General features: G+C 41.8%; 1 protein-coding gene across 1 annotated transcript in view; it reads left to right on the forward strand.

Annotated features, from left to right (window-relative positions):
- The first annotated feature begins 598 nt into the window (after window positions 1–598).
- The window catches only part of P2RX3 (purinergic receptor P2X 3), a 41,042-nt gene continuing 14,696 nt past the window's right edge, over window positions 599–26,944 (forward strand). Inside the window, exons 1-4 of the mRNA XM_087714079.1 lie at window positions 599–732; window positions 20,760–20,895; window positions 26,041–26,112; window positions 26,603–26,669. Of these exons, the coding sequence (XP_087570205.1) occupies window positions 599–732; window positions 20,760–20,895; window positions 26,041–26,112; window positions 26,603–26,669 (409 nt within the window). The remainder of the gene's footprint in view (window positions 733–20,759; window positions 20,896–26,040; window positions 26,113–26,602; window positions 26,670–26,944) is intronic.

Raw genomic sequence — 26,944 nt, forward strand, 5'->3', positions numbered from 1 at the left:
GATATTCTCACCGGATATCCAGTTACTTAGCTCTTCTCGCTATCATTGATCTGAGACTCTTGGGAGGGTAGTGGAGACAGGATTGTGTTAGGACCCCCTCCCATTTTTCAACTTGGTCTCCAAGGAAAACTGTTCTTCAGCCTTCCTCTTTTGTTTGTGATCCCTTCCCCCATTTTCTGACTCTGTGAAGTTCCCAGCACTCACGGAAGCAGCGTCTGTAGGGCTGGAACACCACTCAAGAAAATGCAGCACTTGCGGATTCATTATTTAATGCTAAGATATCTTCCATCTACATACTTGCTAGAATCCAATTTGTAACTGATGAGCTGGGAAGCCCCACCTTTCTCTGACAGCATCATTATAGTGTTCAGTGGGGACGGGAGTAAGATCTTATTAAAGGGGTCCCTGCACTTCAGACTGGCCCAGAGTTGCAGCAGAGAAGAGCTGGAAGGAGCCAACTTGATACCCATTGGAAGTGTCTTCTGTGCATTCTGCCAGCACTGCTTGTACCACTGGTGTCTGTTCCTGCCCTCATCATTGCAACCCTTGGCCTTCTCCTCTGGCTTGCAGGGAATCCTGGAATTGCTCCTCAGGAGCCATGCTTTCCTCCAGCATGTCGTGCATAGCAAACTTCTTCACCTATGAAACCACCAAATCGGTGGTGGTAAAGAGCTGGACCGTCGGCGTGATCAACCGGGCTGTCCAGCTGCTCATCATTTCGTACTTCATTGGGTGAGGGAAGGCAGATGCAATTGGGGGTGACATCTCCTAAACTGGAGGGGGGAGGATGTAACTATCAGGTAGGAGTCTATCCCTCAGATATAACTTTTCAAAAAAGATGTCTTTATTGGAGAAAGTTTAATAGATGGGGTGGGAAGAATGTAATGGTGGAAAAATATCTAAATATCGATTGTGAAAATGTGAAAAACAAGGTATGGTAGGTTGCTTGACTGACCATGTGGAGTCCTCAGTGCAGCTTCAAGTGCATGGGGTCATAAGCATGGAGAAGATTTGAGAGAGGTAAGAATTTGCATCTTGATTATCTTTAAGCTTTCAGAAATCCACATTTCTGTGACTGCCAGGTGTGAAAAAGGAGTGTGTGGAAGGAAGCTCATGTCTCATGAGGTTGCTTGCCAATGTCTCCTCCTACAGGTAGGGACTTAGGTAACAAGCTGCAAATTGCTCCTTTCTGCAGTGATGAAGACTGGACATTTTTTTTGAAGTAGAAGAATGGATTCAGACCCTTTTTATCTGAAAGATCTAGATTCCTCAGCTAGTAATCATCTAAGTGAAAGCTGCACAAATCTGGGATTTCTGCCTATTGTTAATTTAGAGGCAATTATTTTGAGAAGTAAAAAAGGGCTGTCAGTATTTGTTTTCACTTTCCTGTGCAAATATTTTGTCTTTTTTGTTGTTGTTATGCATCATGTAGAGACAGAACTTTTGGACATTTGAAGGCAAAGGAATTAATGAAATGAAGTTATGAGTGAAAATGAGTGAACATTTTTGAACAATTATTTCACCATTACCTCAGATTTGAACCTCCCGGTTTGCTATCAAAAACGACAGCAACAGCCTTATAATCTGCCACAGACCAAGGCTTACTTTACCATGCTCCCATATATCAGTTTGTGGTGCTGCGATAACATTCATATCACTTTATGGCCAGATGTTACCAATAATTGTGTGAATCCATGCTGCGTGTGCTTTGTGGACTTTAGCAGAGAGGCAGACAACAGGGAAAGACATTGGTGGCAGTTTATCATTCCATATGGTAACCTGTGCCTATTTTGAATAAGGGAGAAGTTTTGAGGGGGAATGGAAGAATAGTACAATTATTTCAATCACAGCTCAGTGATGAAATCCTTGCTTTGTATATGGGAGGGTTTTTTGTTCAAACTTGGGTATCTCTGATAAAAATGTTCCAGCTGTAAACAGTTTGAAAATGCTCTGCCTGAAAGTCTCAACCCAAACAGAGGAAAGAATATTGGGTAGATAAACAAGCAGACTGCCTCTGGTTTATGATAGTTTTTCAGTGCTTCATGGAAGACTATGTAGGCAGGAAAGAGCAAACATTCAGTAATATTTTTTTTCTGATGGGATGATATTTTGCCTCAGTCTGAATGTATTGGAGGAATTCCCTAATCCTAAGGATACTTCCAGACTAAACTCTTCTGGCTCAGTGCCAATGAAAAAGAATTGTGAAGCCATTCTTCCCCTCTCATTAATTCTTTTTTTAAAAATGTGAATGCTAAGGAAAAGATGAAAGAAATGGTGGGAAAGTATTGGCCACCAATAGAATTTTTTTTAAAGCAAGGAGGCACAATGGTATTATTCAAAGCCTTAGCTATAAACACCTCTGGAGGATTCTTTGAAATAATATTGGAGTATTGTAGCGTTCCATAGAAAATGTTACTTATGATTATGTGTGAGGGAGAAAAAGGCATATGGGATTACTGTATGAGATGAGAATTGTGTTGGAAGTCATGTTAGGAAATTGGAAGTTATTTAACCCATTTTAAGATAACATAAGCAGAAGGGTCATGAGGAAAGGAAGCTATTAATGTGATTATCAGCCACGGGGACATGAGTGATGAGGAAACTGATGAAAGTCTGTAACTAACCAGAAGAGGAAGCAGTGGTTACAAAGCCACTTCTACTAAGACATTGTGTTAACATAGTTGCTGGAAGATTCCAGTTAAGTGTGCTGGAATAGTTACGACAGCTGTGGTGGTGCAGTGGTTAAAATTCAATATTGGAGGTTGACTGTGCTCACTGCCAGGAGTCCGACCTTAACCAACTCAAGGTTGATCAGCCTTCCATCCTTCCAATGTCGGTAAAATGAAGACCCAGATTATTGGGGGGAACTCTGTAAACAGCTCAGATAGTGCTGCAAAGCACTATGGAGCAGTATATAAGTCTAAGTTCTATTGCTATTGCTATTATTATTGTGAATAGGATAACATCATACTGAATCTATCTCACAGCAGGGATGGGCAAATTACTGGCTTACTGTATCTAGTCAGGCTTTTACTAAGTTCTAAAATCCACTAGCTGGCTTCCAAGACAAAAATTACATGCTTGGTTGGATCAATTCTGTGTCTCAGTATTTATTGTGAGCACCACAATTGAACAAAGCTCAGAATCTTTCTTCACACACACACAAACACAGACACACACACACAAACACTCACACACAAATTCCCTTGTACTTTGGATTTTCTGCACGCTCAATATATTAGAGTGAGTTTCTATGTGTGCTATTTTGTTGTTGCTTTTTTATTTTTTAAAGGGGAATCTGAAACACTTGATATTCTATGGTAAATCATTCAGATGGGTATCTGAATTTCTGCTATGGATCAATTGAGACATCCTTCAGTCTTTCCTAGTAAAGTCTGTTTAGAATCTGAAAGTTAACAAAAGAATGTTTCATTACGTCTACAAATAGTTTATAGATGGTAACTGCCTGCAGCTGCTGAATACCAGGATGAAGAAAACTCCTAAGGCAATGCATTGTAGGTAATGTAGTCATTTAAAATATGAATATATGTGAGTTCAATTTCGTGTAGAGGGCTTGAACCACATAGAATAATATTCAGGGTTCAGATGCTACTTGCATCTGAAAAGTCCCAGTAAAAATGAAACTAGTAATGTGGTACCTCCTGGTGGTCCATGTAACTCTTCTGTAAAATATATATATATATCTTAATGTTGTAGATATTTTCTGGAGTATTTGGAACACATAAGTCATCAGAGTTTGGAAAAGGTGATATATTACAACACCTCTTCCAACAATAAGAAGGATATATATGAGAGGGAGACCCTCCCTTCACTTACAATGGTACAATTTTACTCAGACTATAACAATGTGCTCCACGGGTTGTATTATCACTGAATATGGAACAAAACATCTTTAAATGATCATTAGGTTGCCTGTTTTAAAATAATACTCTCCCTCACCCTACAAGCCAACACTATACTCCATCACAGTTTCGAGGTCATCCCTTATTTTGGAGGTGAGGTTAATCAACATTTGCAATGTGGTTGCAGATAAATTTTGGGAGTGTCAGGAGTTGAGGCTATATCCTCTCTACCCTGGCCACTTAGTCAAATTCCATCACAACTCCTTCTTTCCTAATGTTCCCCCATTCCATTCCCACTTTATTTTCTGAGTTCCTTTAACATCCATTATCTTCTCTCTCCAGTACACTTGAAACCAAGTTCCCTCCAGGCTTTTATTTTTTTATTTTTTTATAAAAAAAATATTTTTAATTTTCAAAACAAACACAACACATAAAATCTTCCTTTTTTACATATTGTAGAAAGTGTATCAGTTGGTTACAAAAAACCTTCGTGCATCTCTTCCACAGTCATCAATCATAATTCATATTAACTCAAGTATTTTAATTCAGATATTTATACATATTACCATCATCATACCTCCATTTTTTGACTACAATTGTTTAAACGTCCTTCATCATAAAATATATCAAGATTTAAAACATAACCACATACTGGCATTTCATTTGCTATTTCTAAAATCCTCCAATAACACTGAATCCTTATGGCCTATTCTAGCTAAACATCCATAATATCTAGTAACAAAAATTTCTAATCCTCCTTACCAAATCACTGCTTACAATTTACATCCAGTTTCCTTATGTTGTACACATACGTATATATTTTCCTTTGTATCATTATCCCTCCTTTATTTAACTGTATCCGGTATCATAACATTTTTCCCCCTGATAATCAAAATGTAACTAAATTTAACTTAGTTCTTTTTTATTAGCCTTTATATATAACCAAATAGATTTCTAACCTTCCTTTCATGGGTATCATTCAAATATTCATATTCAATTATTACTTATCATAACAATATATATGTATATATTATTATCATTATCAATTAATTATTTGACTATATCTATTGTCACTAAATTTCACTAAGTTTAACTAGTTTTAAATTATGCACTTCCATCTATCAACCTGTATCTTTCCAGTAGCAAAACAGTGTCATGTCTTCTGCCATTTGTGGTATCAGTTCTCTAATCATCTCCTTAATCAAATTTGTATGGACTCCTCTTAGCAACTCATTGTTTATTAAGTCTCTCATGTAATTTCGATGCACTTCTTCTGTTTCCTTAATCAGCTTATCTTTAATTGCCAGTGGTGTTATCAATGATGTTGCTAATAAAATTTCTCTCTTTAAATTCATAAATACTTTAGTTTTTTCTTCTTCTGTATCTTGCCATCTGGGGTAGAGTTCCCCTCCATTTAATTCCTCTTTCAGTGTTCCACTCTTTCCATTTCCAGACACAAACCAATCACCATAGATATCAGCAGATTTAATTTCTTTATGGTCATTTTCCTCTTTGGTTTTTAAGATTCTAACCTCCACTTTTTCCACTTGATAAACATCTCCAACTTCTTCATCATATTTTACTGTTAGATGCTCTAGGTTTTCCAACTTCTTCCCCGTTCTCTCAAATGTATTTGATAATTTCTGAATTTCTAACAATATCTTTTGCAGGCTTAAAATTTCTTTCTGCTGTTGAAGTTGTGCCTCACCAGCTGGAAACATTTTCTCTTTCCGTATCCTTCCATTTTGGAGCTGCCCCGACTTCATCAGCCTAATGGCTGGATTTTTTGTCGCTGGGTTGAAGAACGTCTCTTGGATCCATCAGGGACTTTGCAATGTCCCTGAGATCAGCAAGACATATTCTTCCTGTTCACCATCTCTGCGGGATGGTTTAGGTCCAATTGGACCACCCAGCAGCAAAAGTATCAGCTGCGGTCTCGGAGCATCGAGACCGCACGTCCGTATTGTTCCGACGTTGGCTCCTCCCCTCCAGGCTTTTAAAGAGGGAAGTGAAAACTATGCTAATGCTATGTTATGCCATGTTATGCTATGCTATGCTGTGCTAGGAAGAGGGGGGGTGCTCTTTTGTTTTAACAATGTAGTGGTTGAAGGCATATCTTTATTTTAAAGTGCAGCAACCTCATTTTAATTTTTTGTTGTGCCCAGAAAATAACGAGAGATGTCAAAGTGGGCTTTAGTATCATATCTGCAGCTTTCCCTGTATTTTTCAATATCAATCACTTTCCCCCTATGAAGTAAGAGAGGTGGGCTAGTCAGTTTTACTTCTCCTGCTTTACAAAATCTATTTAATTAAGCGAACATTGCAAGCAATCTACTTACTTCCTTTCTGAGGTGATTTCTACATTCATTAATATTATTCTTATTATTCCATATTACTTAACCTTGAGAGATGCCCAAATAGGATGTGAGAAGAGAGGCAGATAATGAACCTACAGAAGCCCAGGCAGAGTCTTGAAGTGAGTTCTCCTCCATTCCTGCTGCAGGGCATTGATTGGTGGACATTTTCCCCATTTACCAGTGATGTATGGCAAGGGGATGACAGCAAGGTCAGTGGGAAAAACAAACCCTAATCACCTTCCAGTTATGAGTGGAGCAGTTACCAATCTGGACAGCACTCTCTGCAGTGACCCAGAACAGATAAAATTGAGGAATGATAGAGATTGGCAGCTGGGACAGCTATGGTTATTTCTAGAGTGTTTTGCAGCCACTCCAACATGGGTGCACAGGAAAGCTGGAGAGATCACAGCAGGCAGGGAAATTCTGAGATATGCTATAAGGAAGCAGATCTGCTGATTTTTCCTATTTATTTGCTTATCTAAGTGGTGACTCATTGTATATGGAAATATTCTTGGCATGATGCTGATTAGCAGAGGTGGGTTGCTGCTGGTTTGGCCCAGATCACATAGCGGTGGTGGGAAAAGTGTTGTATGCGCATGTGAGCGCAAGTGCAAGCTTACGTGCAAAGATGCCCAAACCGGTAGTAAAAAAATTGGCAACCCATCTCTGGGGATTAGCCCTTTCCTCTTCCTCCCCGCCCCAACCTCCAGTCTCACCTACAAAACAAATATTGCAAAAATTCTTCAAATCTCCATGTTGTCTACTCTGAAGAAAGCTTTAGGTGAGGTTGACGTATTGGAGAACTGGAAACAATTTAGCAGCATGTTTTTAAAGTTTCCCATTTTATGATAAGCCTTATTATTTTAATCTTTTTGAACTGACTATATAATCAAGATAACGGTTGGTTGGAAAGAAAGAAAGATAGCTCAGTGAGCTATAGGGTAGAATATGAATTCAAAACAAATGGAAGCATTGGTCTGGAAAACACATCACGTAAGTGAAAATATTATGATATTTCTGATAAAGACAGTATTCTTCAAAATGTCTTGCAAATCCCTCTGCAGAAGTTTAACTTAAGTTATAGTTAAAGTTAAAATAAAAATCTTGGCCCAGTAATTAGAGAGGCTGGCTGTAGGTTTGCAGCCTTTCTGATCTGTAAAGTAGGCTGAAAAAGCCATGCAGCTACAGAAGTATAACATAAGCAAAGTGAAAAGCCACTTTCTGCATTGTAAAAGGGGTGATACAGTCAGTACAGTGGTGCTATTCAGCTGGTTGTATCCAGTTCAGGTGAACCGGTAGCGGTGGTGGCGGGAGGCTCCGCTCACACACCAGGATGTCATCATGTCCCATTTTTTATGTTCTGCGCATGTGTGGAAGGTAATGTGCATGTGCAAAGGTGGAGGAGCACATGCACGCGCTCACATTTGCAAACCGATAGCAAAGGTAAGTTGATTTCACCCCTGAGTCAGTAGCTGTAGAACTGATGCAATATGTGGAAACTGCATTCATGTCAGAGGAAAGATGAGTCTGTCTCCCTTACCTGATGTAAACTTCCTTCCTAGGCATTAGTCCAGATGAATATGGATGGGAAAAGGGGTTCATGGCAGGAAATAACTGGAGTCCTGTCAGTAGTGGGTTGCTCTGGTATGGGCGTACCGGAGCCTGCCCGGAGCACCGGATACCGTTCCGGTACAGTGCTCCGGAGGGCCTACCCAGCTGCCCAAGCTCCTTACTGGTCTTTTAAGTCTTTGGCGCTTCCGTGCATGCACACAGCATTCACAGCGCCTGCACTACGCTCCGCTGAGCAGCTGGAGCATCATGGAGGCTCGGGGAGGCGCTAACACCCATATGCTTGCTGCATGCGTGGGCGTGCACAGTGCACACATTCATGTGGATGCCGCCAGCCCGTTCCAGACATACCGGTTGGAATGGGATCCAGAACCCACCACTGAGTCCCATCATCCACTTCCCTCCAAGCACTGTTTCAGTGCCACAGTCAATTTCCTCTTCCCTTTAAAGTTGTTAAAACAAAATTTTATTATCAACAACAGGCGCTTCAGCCTTGCCAGCACCCCCTACCAATTCTCCCTCCCCCTTGCAAAAAGGGAATTTGGTTCTGCTCAAATACAGTGTTGCTGGCAAGAACCAGATTATTAAACCTTGCTCTTTTCCCTGGAGTCTATCAAGATGATGAACAATTTTGTTCTTCTTAGGCAGATTATTTCCTACTGCCGGAAATGCATTTGACCCAATTCTAGCTAAAGATATTTGTAGCTAAGATTCCGAGCATAATTATTAGAGAATACAGTTACTTCCTTGACTTACAATTGTATTTGAGCCTGTAATTAGGATCATGAGTCATGACGGCCATGAAGCAGGTCATCACATGGTTGTACCTGATTTTGTGACATTTTTGTGGTGGTCGTAAAGCAAATGCAATGGTTATAAAGTGAAAAATATGGGTTTTAAACAAACCTATTCTTCACTATGGGATGGTGGTTTTTTTTTGCCAAAAACCAGAACTAAATGCTGATTTCTAACAAAAATGTCATAAATAGTGGTCATGTAACCATGGGATGCTACAAATGGCCATCAATGCAAGCCAGTAGCTAAGCACCAAAATGTAGCCATATGACCATGGGGGAGGGCAGCCATCAGAACTTGAATCCAGGTGACAAGCACTTTTTTGGGGGGGGGTGTATATCAGAGGTGGAATTCAGCAGGTTCTGACCAGTTCTGGAGAATCGGTAGCGGAAATTTTGAGTAGTTTGGAGAACCAGTAATTACCACCTCTGACTGGCCCCACCCCCATCTATTCTCCCAGGTCCCAGCTGATCAGGAGGAAATGAGGATTTTGCAGTAACCTTCCCCTGGAGTGGAGACTGGAGAAGGAATGGAGATTTTACAGTATCCTTCCCCTGCCACACCCACCAAGCCACGCCCACCAAGCCATGCCACACCCACCAAGGGCTACCCGTAAGACTCATTAATCATAGGGTGAATCACTTCTGAGTCAAGAGGCAACATTATCCTGCATCTCCCATTGAAAGCAACAAGGCTTCAATTATTAATAGTTTCTTCCATTGGTTTCAGTGTGATTTAGGCAGGGATGTGCACTCACTAGAGGCAGGGGAGGCGAGGCCTCACCAGTCTCCTCAGGAAAAGGAAGGAATTTTAAAGATTTTTTCTAAAATAATTAAGGCCAAGCTAGTTGCTACCAGACTTCAACTCACAGTGATTTGAAGTGTACATAGTGTTTAAGTATAGGAGGAGGCCAGAGAACTCGGGGCCTCCTTTGAATAAGGATTTTTTTTGCCTTTTAAGGGTTAACCAAGGGTTAAAAAGCAAAAAAAAAGTATGCAAATGAGGCCCATAGTTCTCGGGCCTCTTCCTGCAGAGGGCACGTGGTGGCTCTAGGAGCCACTATCCTAGCCTGCCTGGCCCTGGAGCCTAGCTAGACCGAATCTGGAATTTTGGCGTAGCTGGAAGGTATGTTTAAGGGTTTAAGGGTTTATTAACATTTATAGGCCGCCCTTTTCCCTGAGGGGACTCAGGGCGGCTTACATAGGATCAGGGGAGGGAAATACAAACAATGACATAGACAAACATAGAGTAAAATAATGAGCAACATTCATTCATCATTTGGGAGGGGCGATTATCTGTGTCCCCAGGCCTGACGGGCTAGCCAGGTCTTAAGGGCTATGCGGAAGGCCTGGACGGTGGTGAGGGTACGAATCTCCACGGGGAGCTCGTTCCAAAGGGTCGGAGCTACTACAGAAAAGGCTCTCCTCCTTGTAGTTGCCAGCCGGCACTGGCTGGCAGATGGAATTCGGAGGAGGCCCAATCTATGAGATCTAATTGGTCGCAGGGAGGTAATTGGCAGAAGGCGGTCTCTCAAGTACGCAGTATGTTGGTCAGAGGGAGGAGGCAGGGGGGAGGAATTCAATTTATTTGTAATTTAAGTAATTGTCATTTGTTTTTATTGTCTGTCTGTGTGTGTGTGTGTGTGTGTTTCTTAACTTCACTCAATTTGAGAGAGAGTTTGCTTGAGAAGAGAGGGAAGGAGCAGACGCAGGGAGGGGAGCCTTGTTTGTTTGAGAAGAGAGGGGCAGCCCTCTCCCCCCCATCCTGCTCCCCTCTTCCTTTCCTCCTCCTCCTCTCCCCTTTCTTCGCCGGCTGCCACCTCGGCCCCCTCCACCTCCTCCGTCCCCCCCGCTGTGTCCGCCAGGCATCTCGCGTTTATGGCGGACATAAACGTGAGACGCCTGGCGGACACAGACTTGGGGATGGAGGAGGTCGGGGGCGAGGAGGAACCGCGGAGGCGAAAGGCGAAGAGGGGTGGGGAGGATGTTTGCAGCCCTGGTTCTGTCTCCCAGCCAGCAGCTCCAGGAGGAAATGGCGAAGAGGGGTGGGGGTGTTCCAAGAAGCCCCCTCCCCTTTTGGCACTCCGCAAGGCCTGCCGGAGCTCTGGGAGAAAGCGTCGGGAGCGGAATGCTGTCCTCTATTGCCGGAAAGTCCGGCGAGGGAAGCGGGGCTTGTGGAGACTCGCTCGCAGCCGGCTTCTCTGGAGCGGAGGGGGGGGGGTGATAGAAACGGAGCAGATCGCAGCGGCAAGAGGATCCGCTCCGCTTCTATCGCCCCCTCCTCCGCTCCAGAGAAGCCGGCTGCGAGCGAGTCTCCACGAGCCCCGCTTCCCTCGCCGGACTTTCCGGCAATAGAGGACAGCATTCCGCTCCCGACGCTTTCTCCCAGAGCTCCGGCAGGCCTTGCGGAGTGCCAAAAGGGGAGGGGGCTTCTTGGAACACCCCCACCCCCACCCCTCTTTGCCGTTTCCTCCTGGAGCTGCTGGCTGGGAGACTGCGGCTCTCGCTCCAGCCTGCTGCGGGGGGGGGGGGAGCTGCTTTCTTTCTTTTTGCCTCACCAGCCAGAAGCTTCACCGCACGTCACTGGATTTAGGAGACATTCCTACCTATGTGTGTCAAGTTCCATTGAATGCATTAGCATTTGCTCAGGATGCAAACGAGGAGGCTGCTCGTCATAACTAATTTCAGCTGGATAAAATTGTCTTTCTATGTGTGGAATTTTTAAGTGCATTTTTCAAATGCTTGAATTGCAATAATTGGTCATGGATAAAAGGAGACTTTTCTCTCTCTCACGCACACACAAACCCATAAATATCCACAGAAAAGTTCTGGTTAAAATGATTTTTTGGGGTGTTTTTTTTTGTCAGCATTGTAAAGTCAACCAGAGACTTCAAAAGTTGAAACCACTCAAGTGACAAGCAGCACAATCATCTTGCTTCATTACTGTGACAGAGTTTTGGATTAGCAACAGATCTCTCTTTTTCCAGCCTGGTGCCCTCTGTATAATGATGGGTTATAACGCCAGCTCCCCAGTTATAACTCATGCCATCTCCAACGACATGAAGAGGATTGCTGCTTGCAATGTGACATTCTCTCTGCTCTTATATCTAGAAAGTGATGTGTGCTGGAGCTTTGTTTTGCTATGCTGCTTATTCTGTCTTGGCATTTTCATTCAGTTGGCCTACTTTCCCGCTCCTGCTCCCCTTGGAGACTTCTCACTGCTCCTTAGCTTTGCCTAGGCTTTTATATTGGAATTCAGTTACCCATATCATTCTGCTTTTCCGAACCAAAAGGCTTAAATGCATCCATTATATTTTGGAAGAAGAGCAAAACAACAGCCCAAATCCAACGATTGCTATATTAGTCAACTGATCTGGAGAATAAATATAAACGCACCCAAAATCACCTCCACTAGTTCAGATAATTCACTGATTTTATTCTATTGTGTTCTTTATTTATGGGAGGGATGGATGGGTGGATTTTCTATCTTTCCACCCTGGTGAGTATTAAAAGCAATTCACAAAAGCTAACACACAAAAATATAACAGGCTAAAAATACTGTCCAAAACTGACACTAAAATAGGCACTAAAATAATTCCGCTATTAAAAGCCTAGTGAAAGAGAAGCGTCTTTACAGATTTTCTGAGTGCAAAGAGAGAGAGAGGAGGCCAAATGCAGGCCCTGAGGGAATGCATTCCATATCTAGGGAATAGCCACACAGGAAAGGCTCTTTACCACTTGCTGGAAGAAGAAAAAACACCCAGCCTCTGACAGCAGAGGCATCTTCAAAAGGTCCTCTTCTACAGCTCTAAAGAACTTTTGTAATAGGAAAGCTGCCCCTTCTCAATTTTAAGACATGGGCATTTTCTGACTGGGAAATTCTGGATGTTGAAACCCACGCATTGCCATGATTGAGAAACCCACGCATTGCCATGATTGAGAAACACTGCCTTGGAGAATCAGACCATCTTTGAAGGTCAGTGGTATTCAGCAGGTACTGACCAGTTCTGGAGAACCGGTAGCGGAAATTTTGAGTAGTTTGGAGAACTGATAAATACTACCTCTGACTGGCCCCGCCCCCATCTATGCTCTGCCTCCTGAGTCCCAGCTGATCAGGAGGGAATGGGGATTTTGCAGTAGCCTTCCCCTGCCATGCCCACCAAGCCACACCCATAGAAGTGGTAGTAAAAAAATTTGAATCCCACCACTGCCTTAGATGGATGTTGGTAAACAATTACTGTAGTTACCAGTGTTGATTATCTCACTATAGGTATCATATAATCCCTATACTTAGTGGTTAGCAATCCAGCTATTGTGTTTTATACCAGGTCCAGTTTCGGGACAACCTTCAAGAGTAGCCTTAGGGGAAGTGCATTATTGTGAGAAATTGAGAAGATGTAAAGAAACAGTCACCAAATACATCTTAGGAAAGGTAGCACTTGTATTAACCAAATGGAGTTAGAAGGGATGTTGAAGGTCTTCTAGTCCAACCCCCTGCTCAAGCAGGAGACCTTATACTATTTAGACAAATATCTTCTTTAAAAACTTCTGGTGTTTAAAAGCACAATGAAAATGGAAAATAAAAAAAACTTAATATGTACTAAAAAACCTTTCTGGTGTTGGAGCACCCAAAATTTCTGAAGGCAAACTGTTCCACTGGTTGATTGTTCTTACTGTCAGGAAGTTTCTCCTTAGTTCTAGGTTGCTTCTCTCTTTGTTCAGTTTCCACCTATTGCTTCTTGTCTTGCTTCTGGTGCTTTGGAAAATAGGTTGAACTTCCTATTTTATAGTTTATTTTATATTTTATTTTGTAGTTGGCATAATAATTTTAATTGTACACAGGTGCTCCTTGCCCCAAGTGCTCCTTGTAAATCCAATGTTAGTTGAGTATCACACAACATTGCTGTGATGAAAGAAATGTCTTTCTGCGTTCGGCTCCAAGTGGGGAAGAAGACACTGGAGACATGGAGGCTGCTTGGAAATATGGTTTTAATGGTGGACAGGACCACGTGGCTTGAGTCCTGAACTGAAAAGATGATCACATGCTTCAATGTTGGTGGAGAAAAGAGAAGAAAGGACTGAGATGGTGAAAGTTCCTGGTTTTATCCCCCTCTGGCCTTTGATCTTGAATTCTGATTGGTTGTCAGACTCCCATGGGGCCATGCAGGGCAACTCTCTAGGCTGTGTTTTGAATCCAGGTTTGGTTGAATTCTCCGATGCCATGTGGCGAGTTGGGTAAAGGTCCAATATTATCATGCCTTAATCTCATCCCCTGGAACTGAAGGGGAGAACTCTTTATTATGTAAAGTGGACTAGCTTGGCCTTCTTAATGGTCCATTGACAAAGTGGGGATGGGCAGGAAGCTACAGGGAGCTATTCTGTCTTTTAAAACATGTTTCATCCTTTTCACATCCAGAGAAATATTCTGCCTTTTCAATATTTTCTAGGATATTTCATTTTTCTGGGAGGGGGCTGGGTGATAAGTTCCTACAGCTGCACAAACAGGAAAAGTCATCCTGGTTTGCCCCATACGAGAAGTAATGAAAGCAGAGAAGTACACACTTATGTCTAACTGAAAACCTTGAAAAGGGGATGCACTGTGTTGGAAACATGTCTCCGTCTGCGGTGCCAGAAAGTACATTTTGCAGAATTTTGAATTGCATGGAGAAAACAATACTATCTTATTATTCAGTAAAGCACCGGAGAATTGGCTCCTGCTCAAAGAAATGTATAGCCTAACTTGTAGCTATAAAAGAGGATAGCACTTTTCTTCACCTGGAGGGGAACTCTATATTTTTTTTTCTTATTATATGCTGTTTCTGAGGAATAGGTAATGCTGATCTGGGGGTCCCTCTGCACTCTTAGAAATATTAGAGTGTTTATAGAAGTCAGGTACATCAAGTCTCCCAAGGCTAAATACACCTATTTTGTAATTTAAATGGCTTTGTTTTGCTTGTAAATAAAAATTTAAAAAACTGCACTGCTGAAAAATTGTCATTTTGCTGCTGACTTTCAGCAGCACAGTTCTGGGGGCTGCAAAAATAAGATTGGGATTGGATTTGTAGCCCAAAGTTGTTACCAACCCATATTGAAAAACATAATTACGGATTCTATGCAGACCCTTGTATGAACTCATGTAGAATTGGGATAGTATCTGCCACCACAACCCATCATTCATAGAGTAAGCCAGACTGAGAAGTCTCTTGATTCAGAAGGAGCTAATCTTGATAGAGTTAGGGGTGACTAGAAAACAATCAGTTTCAATTTCATTGTGAGATGAACATACTGGTGACCAAACAAAATCATGAACCTGCATGAAATCCCAATATATGTCTGTTATTTTTGAGAAGAAGGATCTTTTTATTTCAAAGCAGTTGTTCTTTTTAAAAAAATCAACTAACCACACAAGAACAACCACAAATAGCGTGACATGTTCATTCCCTATTAACCAGTTTTTTTTCTCTATCCATCTCAGAACAGACTATTTCCGATTACTGTCTAGTGCTAATTAGGCCTGGTGAGTTTCTAGTCAATTTCCCTCTGCTCACTTCACCTGGTTAATAGATTCACAAACAATCAAACCCCCTTGGATCAATCCCAGGCATGTCTGTGTTGGGATGCCGTGAGATGGAAAGGTGGGTCATCTGGAAATGCTCTTTAGTTCAGCTCCAAGGCCTCAGAGAATATTTGCCTCTGGCATCTGGTGCTTGACACCGACTGGACTGCAGAACATTGGAAGAAGCCAGATCATTTGGTTTTACCGGGGGGGGGGGGCAGTTGTTCAGCTTCCATTTTTTATAGAATCAGTGTTATAACTGTTATGGTGTGAAATCAAACACTAGATATTAATATGAGTTAAATATTAAAAACAAACAAAAACAAGAGGACTGAGGAATAATGTAAGGATGTCAAACTCGCAGGCTGGATACTGCCTGAGGAGTGCTTGAATCTGGCCTGCAGGGCCTCCCTGGAAACAGCGAGGGACCAGCCCGTTGTGCCTCTGCCAGCAAAAATGGAGCTCGGGAGGGCTGCACATTGTCTCCTGAGCTCCACTTTCACTGGCAGAGGGTTGCAGAAGGCCGTCACAGCTGAAAATGGAGCTTGGGAGCAGAGTGCTCAGGCTACCACAATGACATTGAGCTGGCCACGCCCCCCAAGTCAAACACAACCCTGAATGCCCTCAATGAAAATGAGTTTAACAACCCTAATGTAAAGAGTGAGGCATCTGATGACCCAGATGCCCAGCCTTCTCTATCTCGTGGCTCTATATCCAGAGAAACCAGTTTCTTCCCAAGAAAAACAAATCTATATCTTTGTCCCCATGCCAAAGCTTTAAATCAAGATAACCTAATGTGAGAGTTTAGAACATGTATGCCAGTTTGGGGATGAATTTTAAGTCCCATCGTCCCTGATAAATCTGCTAATTGAATGATAGGAGTCATAGTTGAGTTCTTCTGTAGGACCCCAGGTTGTTGAGAAAGAGCCAAAAAGGATACCTTGCTTGTGCCTTGCATGCTCAGTAATATATCTTGTTATTAACCTGTAATAGTAGTAACAATAGCATGCCAATAAATCATTCAGATTCTCAGTAGTTTACAACAAAATAAATGCCGAATGACATTCTCTAGTAGAGGGACCCAAAACAAGTCTCTTGTATAGAACCTGATGGGAAGGGTAGATGGCACTGGGGAAATGTGATCTCTCAAATAACCCAGCCCAAAGGGCTTTATAGGTAACCATCAGAATCTTGGAATCAGAAGCAAATTGGTAACCTATGCAGATCATGGAGCAGGTATGTAACATACACACATCTAGGTGCCGGCATAACTGCCCGTGCTGCGGCATTTTGCACCAATGGAAGCTTCTGGATATTCTTCAAGGGCAGCTCCCATTAGATCAATGCAGTCTGGATTGATGTGCTCTAGGCTTCTCCCCACATTCTTCTAGCCACTGCATGAGGATATTTCACCGATTGAGCTAAACGTCATGCCTCAATCCTCGCTCACTAGAAAAGAAAAGCAGTTTATGCTTATCTTTAGCTGTTCCAGTTGAAAAGTGGTGTTTTCCCTCTTCTGACAAAAGAAGACTTGCAGACTTGGCTCTGCTGGTTATCCTGGGGACCAAAAGGGTGAGTTCCACACTGGAGGTGGCTGCTGGATTGATGACTCCACCTCTCTTCCCCCTTGCTCTCAGCTTTCCACCCATCCATCTTTTTGCTTATCATAGTGATGTATTCTCATGGTGTGCCTTTTTCATTGCTTATTTTATGGTTCTATTATTTTACCTCTGTTTTGTTTGCATTCCTTTCTTTTCCTTCCTTTTTATTATCATGAGCCACCTAGAGTGGCCCCACAGTGAGACAGGCAACAAATACATTTAACAAATAAATACATACTAAATAAAGTCTTGACACAATCTCAGATGCTTCATTGACAATGCTAGTGATAATGTGTTCAGGAGCTGAGATTTTGAAAGAACAGTAAAGCCATCTTTAAAGAAATAAGCAAAAGGAAAACAAGACATTGTATGCTGATGAGTTTGTCAAGTGGAATAACTGACCAAAGCAATCATTAGTACTGCAACATCTTGGCTGGTAAACAAGGGGATGCTGTTCCCAGCCAACTTCACTCTCTTGAGCATTTACTCTAATCAATTAGGAAACTCTCTAAAATTCTTCCCCTCCCTGATTAAAATCCATTACTGTAGGGAACTCCTCCCCACTCTTGGTTCCAAGGGGGAAAGGAAGAATCAATTTACATTTAAATGTAAAACACAAACACTAGTACACCCAAGTCATCTTGATGAGAATTGCCATTATGGTACCTCAATCTCGGTTTCTCTCCCCATCTTTTTTTTAAAAAAGCACTCTGCATTTCTTTGCCATTGCAATTTACCACCCAGCCCTTCCTCATCCCACCCAATAATCCTTCCCACTACACCTCTCAACTTGCCAGTTAGCCAGTTTTGGGCTATTTATAAACTCAGATGCTGTTCAAGAATGGTGCTGCTCCAGAATTTGTGATAGAGCACTATTCCAGAACAGTGTTAAAACCAAAGTCCCCAAAGGAATCTAAAAAGCTCTTTTGGGAACCACATTGCATAAAACCAGAGCAATGCTTACTTCCTTACAACCCCAATCTCACATCAAGGGCAGCAGTTGGTTGACACTTCTAATGAATATTTTTTATTTCCATTTACATTTTCATAACACACACTCACATGTATACTATACATAGCCCAAATCATATAGTATTAAATAATAATTACATCAGTTTCTCTTGTCAACAATGCCCAAAAAAGTAAAAACCCATTATAGCTCTTCTGCTCTCCATACACCTCTTTCTTCTACCACCCTCCAACTTTCTATTTTCCCTCCATCATCCTTTTCTACTCTACTTCCCCTCCCTTTCTACTGCTCCTCTCTCTACAATCCACTCCTCCTTATCCTTCTCGTCTTCCCCCCTTACCCTCTCTCCTATCCTTCTCTTCCCATCTTTCTTCTCCCTTCTATTTCCCACTCCTCCTCTCCTTGGTGTATTTCCGCTACATGTCAATATGCTTAACATATCCTATTTTTAAAGAAAAAATGGTAATAATAATAGTAATGAAAATATAAGAAAAAAAACAGTATACATGTGGGGTCCAATTACATTAAAATCTTAACACTTCTAACACAACATCTAACATCTAACACAAGAGACACTTCTGCCTGCCTACTGGCAATACTTGCTGGGAGGATTTCTCTGCAGGGACACAACCATTTCCTGACTAGTTACTGAATAGGCTTCAGTGGTGGGACAAGGCAAAGTAGACTGGCAGAGTTTCCGGTCACTTCAAGGGTTGGAGGCAGGGTGAAATCCAACAGGTTCTGGAGAAATTTTAAGTAGTCCGGAGAACCAGTAGCAGAAATTTTGAGTATTCGGAGAACCAACAAATGCCACCTCTGGCCCCAGAGTGGGGTGGGAATGGAGATGTTGCAGTATTTTTCCCCTGCCACGCCCACCAAGCCGCACCATGCCCACCAAACCATGTCCACAGAACCAGTAGTAAAAAAAAAAATGAATTTCACTACTGAAATTTGGAGGGAAGTACTTTCACACAGCTATGAAAAAGCCCTATATAAATCATTAGCTAGAAAATGGCGTAGTGTAAATAAAGCTCAAACTATTGTCATGTTTTTCATCTTTCCTTTTTTTTCTTGGCATTTAACTACCTTGCCCATGAAGACAAAAATTAGCATATCAGCAACTAAATGATAAGCATTAATTGGAATAAGAAAAGGTATGGCCTATATGGATTATGTTCTCCCATGATGACCAAAGAGAGAAGTAAACGCAGGAACATTTAGCTGAAAGGGTAGCTTGATTTCAAGATAATTATGGTTAATGGTGTTTAGCATTTTACCAAGTTCTCGGTGGATCTGGAGGTAGGAAGAAAAAAAAAGGCTGTAATTGAATTTGTTCCATTAGTGGTCTTCCAGCCTTGAATGTATGGTATCTGATACTTCATGGGGATTTTGTTCCCTCTTACGATGCTCAAAAATTCTTCCAATGCAAACTGGATAGCATCAACTACATTTCCTCACAAGTTCTGCAAGACGTCTCATAGGTTTTTTTGTTTTTTGTTTTTAAATCTAGACAGGCAGAGTGAAATCCAGCAGTGAGAATGAAGCATTTGAATTAGGAGTTTGATATAAATATTTCATAGAAGAAATAATTGGCAATCGGAATGCTCTGCCAGAGGAAGTGACGGAATCAGAATTAGACATCTCACATTCCATTAAAAAAACATGTCCTAAATGCTTATACATTATCAGCACAATGCACCCCGTTGCCTGTGAGAAATCAGACTAATTATCAGAGGGTTGCTTCTATAATCTGCAATTTGGTTAATCATGTTACACTTTCCATTCCTAAACGCCTGTTCTTAGTCAGAAGTAAGTTTAATTAAAACCAGGGGAGCTTACTCTTCAGTACCTGAGTTCAAGGGATAATTTTATCAATGCTGACAATCTCCATGTGCTTGTTCTTGTGGAAATCAATGCTGAGTTTTTAATTGAGCCCAATGAATTGTGGTAATAAACTAAGTTATTTCTGTACGCTAGAGGGCACTGCGCATCAAGAATTAGGGTGAATGTGCAGAAAGGCCTGATTAGATTAACAAAAGTGTAATTTTAACATCCTTTAATGGCCAATTCTAGGTGATAGTCTATCAGTCTAATGGTAGAATCAATTTACCTATATTACAACAAAACAAGATTTTGTATAGGCTTGCTTGGTGGCTGAATTACAAACCAGGATGAATCTAGTTTTAGACATTTTAGACATTTTTAGACATTTTTTAGACATTTTAGACATAGTTTACTCATAGTTTACTCTTTACTCTTGAATGTTAGTTTCCTGAAATTAGACAAGAGTGGGCTTACAGCAGTCAGGTCATAGATGTCTAAAACATCTTAGCAGATAAAAATTGAAAGCAAAAGGCATTCCAACATTATTAATGCTGTATGAAGGGTTGGGAGACATAATACCTTAATGAAACCTAGGATATGTTCCATCAAAATGATATTTCCAGATCAGTGTTCCTCCGGAAATTGAAGTTCACATGTCTTAATGTTGCCAAGATTGAGAAACACTGCACTAGATCAGGGGTGTTAAACTTAGGGCATCACCTTGCCATGACGTATCGCAACTCCCCCCCCCCCTTTGCTAAGCCGGGGGTAGGTGTAGCTGGCACGTGACGCATCTGGCCTGCAAGCTGCAAGTTTGACACCCCTGCAGTAGATAAATGAGTTGGCCACAATTAAAATAGGTCCAAATAAGCCATGATGGAAGCTAGTGAGCAGAGGATGCCATCAAGAGGCTATTAATTGAGAACAACTAGAGTGGTCAATCAAAGCCAAGCAGAAGGGTGAGAAGCTACAGATCCTGTTTGTCTAAGGAGCCATTTCATGAAGGCTGCTCATAATAATTAGAGCAGGGTTTTTGCCCTGTTGCATTGTCCTATAACGCAGCGGAGGTCTGTGGACTTCTGAATGCAGCTGAACTGAAGTGCCCAACAGATTAGCTTCAGGCAAGGGTGACAGTATGCTCTGCAATTCAACACCATTGGGAACTGGACAGAAGTTGTACCTTCCATTAGTCATAGAAGAGTATTGAAAGATCTTTTTTCCACAGGTGGGTGTTCCTGCATGAGAAGGCCTACCAGATAAGGGACACCTCCATTGAATCATCTGTCGTGACAAAAGTGAAGGGGTTTGGCAACTACAGCAACCGCATTATGGATACAGCAGATTACGTCACACCTCCACAGGTAATGCTGTCCAAGCGGGTAGGGATAGCAGAGAGACTCACAAGATTATGTTTGCTGCAAAATAAAAATAAATGAGCAAGGCTACTCTTGGAGAATGTTCACCAGCCCCTTCAAACAGCAGCCTTCAATATCTCCTCCGCTAAGCCCTGTAACTTTAGTATAGGCCACAGGCAGCCTTCGTCACATTTGGGGGTCCATAGAACTCCCCCAGGATCATGCCACCAAATATCAGCTGCAGAATGATTTTCCTGTGGGAAACAAAGGGAAATCAGCATGCGAAGCCTCTGATCAGCTTAACACATCTATAAAAGTAAAATCCCACCTCCCACACAAACGCACACATGCTGCCAAAATGGGAGAAAACCAAGTGAAAATTCTTCCCTGCCCCGTCTGTTAATTTTATTACATTACTTCATTATTTCCATGGCTATTAAAAACAATAATGTAAGTGCCTCCTTGATGCAGGAATGCAATCTGCCCTTGAAAAATAGGGCAAAAAGCACAGCAATTTTAGTGAAATAAAACGATAGAGATAACCTGTGTGTGTATCCACCCAAATCACAACACAACAAGACAATAAAAAAAACAATATTAGCAAGAATTAAAACTTGGAAAACACAATTTCCCATGTCTGAGTTCATACATTGAGTTAAACCCAAATTAAACAAACTACATTATAGCTTGGTGTGGTGTCTAAGCATCATAAGATTGTTTGCTCAGTGATAGATTAGACAGATTGACATCCTTCAAAACCAGTTGTTTCAAATAAGTCTAAAAGCACGTAATGAAACACACCGTATTCCCAAATAACTCCACCATCAAGGCATAGTTCATTAAGTGACTACTGGTAATCCAGGATCTGGTTCCTCTGCTTCACTCAGTTGGGCAACTCCTATTTTTTCTTTGCCCCGTTTGGGAATATGTGTTGTGCGGGAGGGCTAAAGTTTTCTGGGATAGGAAATTCCATAACCAACTGCTAATAACAGTAGCCATCTGGTTTCATATGTTGTCAAATAAGCCATGAGAAAGGCAGAAGAAAGGAGAGGTGAGCTTAAACAGCAGATGGTGTAAAAATGAATGGGACCCTCATTTGGGCCAAGGGCAATCAGCTAACCAAACTGGCTTCAGTCTGGTGTGCAATGCACCACAAGCGGTGCCCCATTAATAGCGTGAGTGTTTTTTGCAGCTTATACAGCAGCCAATCGAGGAAGCTCAACACAGTAATGGTGTTCTATTATTTTAATGTCTTTAAAAATCTCTGCCATATTCTAGAACGATGCAATTGCAGGGGTAGCAGGTTCCATAATAAAGCATGATGACAGCAGAATGATAATAACCTCATTCCACAAATCTCACACGTACTTATTAATATCATGACATTTAATCCGGGTATTTCATTCCTGGCATTAGCAAGATGATAATATTGCAAATGTGTGGCTTTTCATTTGTTTCTCTCCTTCTACAAGTACCCATATTTGCGGCAGGAGCATTATGTGAGAATTTCAAGGGAGGGAATCTATGTTGCTTGATAACTAGCACAATGTTTTGCTTATACAGGTAGTCTGTGACTTATCACAGGCCATTCAGTGACCGTTTGAATTTACAGCGGCACTGAAGAAGTGACCTAGGACCATTTTTCACACTTACAACCATTGCAGCATCCCTGTGATCATCCAATCAAAATTCAGATGTTTGACGGCTGGTTCATATTTATTAATGTTGCAGTGTCCCAGGCTCATGTAATTGCCTTTTGCAAAATTCTTACAAGCAGAGTCAATGGGGAAACCCGATTCACTTAACAATCATGTTACTAACTTAACAACTGCAGCAATTAACTAAACAACTGTGGCAAGATAAGTCACAAAATGAAGAGAAACTCACTTAACAAATGTTTCACTTAGCAACAGAATTTTTGGGCTCAATTGTGGTCATAAGTCAAGGACTACCTGTACTACCATCACAACAAAGAACCAATTACACAGGCTCCTTAGGTTGCACCTATCGACCACCAAAATAAGGGAAAATGCAATATAATACCAATTATATTGGCCAGCTGATTTTTGGCCTTCCAGGTGGTGGTAGGAGGCTGTTTTCACCCTTCCCGGGCTTCAGGAAAGCCTCCAGGGCCTGTGGATGATGAAAAATGGGCCCAACGGGCCTATCTGAAGTTCGTTCCTGATGAAAAACGACCCAATAGGGCTACTGGAAGTCTTCCAGGAGGCTTCAGTGAGGCCTGTGCGCATGCGCAAGGGGGGACTAGGGAGGGGGGGTTGTGTGTGCATGCACCGGGGAGGGCATTGCATTATGGGTGTGGACACGCACGCAGGCCCTTTTGATACCTGAGCAGAAAAACATTCGCCATCATTGTACTAGGGAATAAATACTCTAATAAGGAGTTCTTATAGTGAACTGACTCATAATGGTATCTCTCTAGGCTCGGTTTAGCTGTTGTGATTTCTAAACCATGTTTTATGGCTTAGCATGCTGTTGCAACCTAATTACAATTTATTGAATTAGCCATAGGTAAACAAACAATTTTGTACAATGCACAAAACTAGTCCCTGTTCAAAAGAAAAGGGATGGGTGAGTGGGTTGGAGAAAGAGAACAAGAATAGAGAATGCCTAACAAATTTTTCATGCTGCATGGGGTTGCAAATCCCACTTGTTTTTCTAAAAGTTAGAGAACGTATCTTCATTTATTCATTTTGATTGCTGAAAAGTGCAAAACGGGAACATACTCACAAAGAACACTGACAGTCTTGCTTAACTACAAAGAGGGAAATATATATTCAAAAATTGTGGCATAATTAGAACGACTGCTAACTGAAAACAAGAACAAAATGTCAACTCATTATTTTTCCAGCCCAATCCTGAATCACATCTATAGTAATGAATGAGGCTGGTTCAACATAACCAACGGCTTCATCCTTTTCCCATGGGTGTTTGCAGAGGAGAGGGGTATGTCCAAAGAATCAAGGTGTCTTGCATTTCTTGCACATAAAAATAAACAGGGTCTCAATTGTGTGATTGTAGTCACCACCTGGCCTTTTTTTCACCCTACCCTTCCCCTCTGCACTGGATTCCCAACTGCTAGTAGAATTGTTGCTTCCCTGCTTGGAGCTTGGCCTGATCTCCTCTTTGAGCTAGTCAATTCTCCCACAAGTTGACCAATCCAGGAACACTGTCTAGTATCTAACTGCCACACAAACCCTTCCTTGTTCTTCTTTCAACACATTTGTTGCAGATTTGGGGGAAAGAGCTGGTATTGTACTTTTTTTCTGAAATCACAGGAATTTATGTTAATTCAGTTATTGTATGTGAAACCAATGCCAGATCTCTTATTAGGAAAGACACTGTTCCCTGAACAACACGGATGCATTTAGACAATAGAATAAGAAGAAAATGGCAAATGAAGTAGCAGCTGAGGGTAAACTGCAGAACCAGCTGAATAATTTAAGAGACTGACAATAAAATAATTGCTGATTTTTGTTAAGTGCAAGTTCATAAAGGACCCAATGAACAATTCTGGATGTCTTCTTTCCTGAAAGGTAATTCTCACTGCAGACCAATCACAATTTCCCAATTGCCTGGGAATAAATCCCATTTAATTCAGTAGGATAGGCATAAGATTAGCTACCGTAGTAATCAACTGCAAAGATTATCTGATAGCCAAAGGTTTCCTAACTAGTGGAATTAAGAAAAAGGATTCCTCTAATTAAGGCTAGGATCCATTGATAGTCATAATCCAGCATTCTGATTCCTAGCTATCCCGATGGAAGCTGTTCTTCCATCTCCTCTTCTTGCTTTGGCCAGTTCATTGTCAGGAACTATAATAGGTCTCAGCTTCTGGAGCATATGAAATACGTGTTAGGAAATCGGAAGTTTTTCTTTGTGCACACTTGTAACATTGTGAAACATTTTGCAGGAGTGCAATAAAGAAAAGAAAAGCTTCCTGTTGCAATATGGAAATGACTCAAGCAAGGTTAGGAACGTGGTGTATCTTAGAAATGTTCCTTCTTATGCTTCAATGTTGAAAAATATTGGGGGGATAATATGGACATTTGTGGTAGTGGTGGGATTCATCCAGTTCTCACCTATTCGGGAGAACTGGTTGGTAACTTTCTAAGTAGTTCAGAGAACAAATCTTTTGTTTTTTTCCACTTTACAGGGCTAATCCTGTAAAGAAGGCAGGAAGGAAACATTCTAGTGTTGTTTCTAGCCTAATCTTTATTGACCTGCTTACAGAAACTGCCTCTCCAGTTAACCCTTATTACATTGTAACAGTTAAGGCGAAGCGCCCATCGACCTGAGTGACCTTGAGTTGGCCAAGCCTACCCAGTCACATGACCGCTGAGCCCCACCTACCCAGATAGTCATTAGGGCAGAGAACCGGTTGTTAAATTATTTGAATCCCACCACTGATTTGTGGAGATAAAATCAGAAGTGGTATTCAGCAGGTTCTGACCAGTTCTGGAGAACCGGTAGCGTAAATTTGGGTAATTCGGAAAACTGGTAAATACCACCTCTGACTGGCCCCGCCCCATCTATTCTCTGCCTCCTGAGTCCCAGCTGATTAAGACGAAATGGGGATTTTGCAGTAACCTTCCCCTGGAGTGAGGAGGGAGCAGAGATTTTGCAGTATCCTTCGCCTGGCACACCCACCAAACCAAACCCATGAAGCCACACCACGCCCACTAAGCCACACCCACAGAATTGATAGTAAAAAAAATTGAATCCCACCACTGGATAGAATCACAGAATTCCATGTAGGACATTGAGTCTAAGCTTCTCTTCAGTGAAAGCATCCAAACTTCAGTATCTCAGAGAAATGATTCTCAAGCTGTGGTCTTTGCTAGAGAACATTGAGTAAAGGAGAGCTCATATCTCTATTGATAATCCTGTTCACTGTTGAACTTTTTTATTATTAAATACATTTTGCTTCCCTCCCCCCCCCAAAAAAAAATTCTAATTCTAAATCTTAGTTATGAGGCTGGTGGGTCTATTATGATCCCCTCTAGATGAGCAGGCAGATAGAACTAACCAGGAGTTGACATGCCTTCTCTGTGCTCTTACATTCAAGATATTTGACATACTATTTCTTCCCCCCTCTTCTGCCTACATCTTTTGGATCCGTCTACCTGGCAGGGGACATCAGTCTTTGTCATCATTACCAAACTCATTGTGACGGAGAACCAGGTGCAAGGCTTCTGCCCTGAGGTATGTTACTAAACTGAGAGGGTAGGAAGATTGGGAGCTAGGGGTGATTGTAGCTGTCTTCTGCTTTGCACAGACTTTGAGCTGTTTCCAAATAACAGGTAGAAGACTCAAAACTTTAGTGTTTTGTTTCATGTCGGCAAGGGATTGTTTATAGAAAGCTGCAGAGATCCCTGACTTGAGTGAAGCTGCATTATAGCAAGCTGCCTTATTTTTAATTATAAGGTAGCAGCTTTTTGGCATTCCAGACAGAGGTTTCTAACAGCCATATACCTGAAGAAGTGAAAGTCTCATGTGGGAACATTTTGCATGCACTGGGTATGTTTCCCACCGAGCTAAAATTAAGTGGTGGACTTTTGACTTCCAAAACAGTGTGCTTCTCCCTTCTTGCCTCATAATATATACATTAATTGGAGTGGTGGGGAACCTGGAAGCGGACCAGTAATTTCTGCTTCCCATGCTTTCTTCCCTTCCCTTTGTCTTCCCTTTTTAGAATAATCTTCGGTACCAGTGTACCTCAGACAGTGAGTGCAAGAAGCCTGTCTCCATCACCGGAGGTGGTAAGCCAGATATCTCACACAGAGTAGGGGGGTGGGGAATGCTCATCATAGACAATCTGCCTGTCTGTTAATTGCCAGCCTGATTATGGAGGGGCTTATGGAGACTAAGAGACTTGTTTAACATGCGGGCGAAGACCACATGCCTGACTATTGCTAGAATGACACTGTTTCCTGATAGAAACCGGATGGTAGGAAAAGTGAATGCAAACATTGCAGGAGGATTGGTTGAAGTGTGCCTGGGGAAAGGCTTGGCAGACTTCTGACTGAAAGAGGAC

Source organism: Thamnophis sirtalis, unplaced genomic scaffold (genome assembly GCF_051295495.1).
Source record: "Thamnophis sirtalis isolate CommonGarterSnake01/CBP01778 unplaced genomic scaffold, rThaSir2_p1.2 scaffold_1, whole genome shotgun sequence".
Taxonomy (NCBI): Eukaryota; Metazoa; Chordata; class Lepidosauria; order Squamata; family Natricidae; genus Thamnophis; species Thamnophis sirtalis.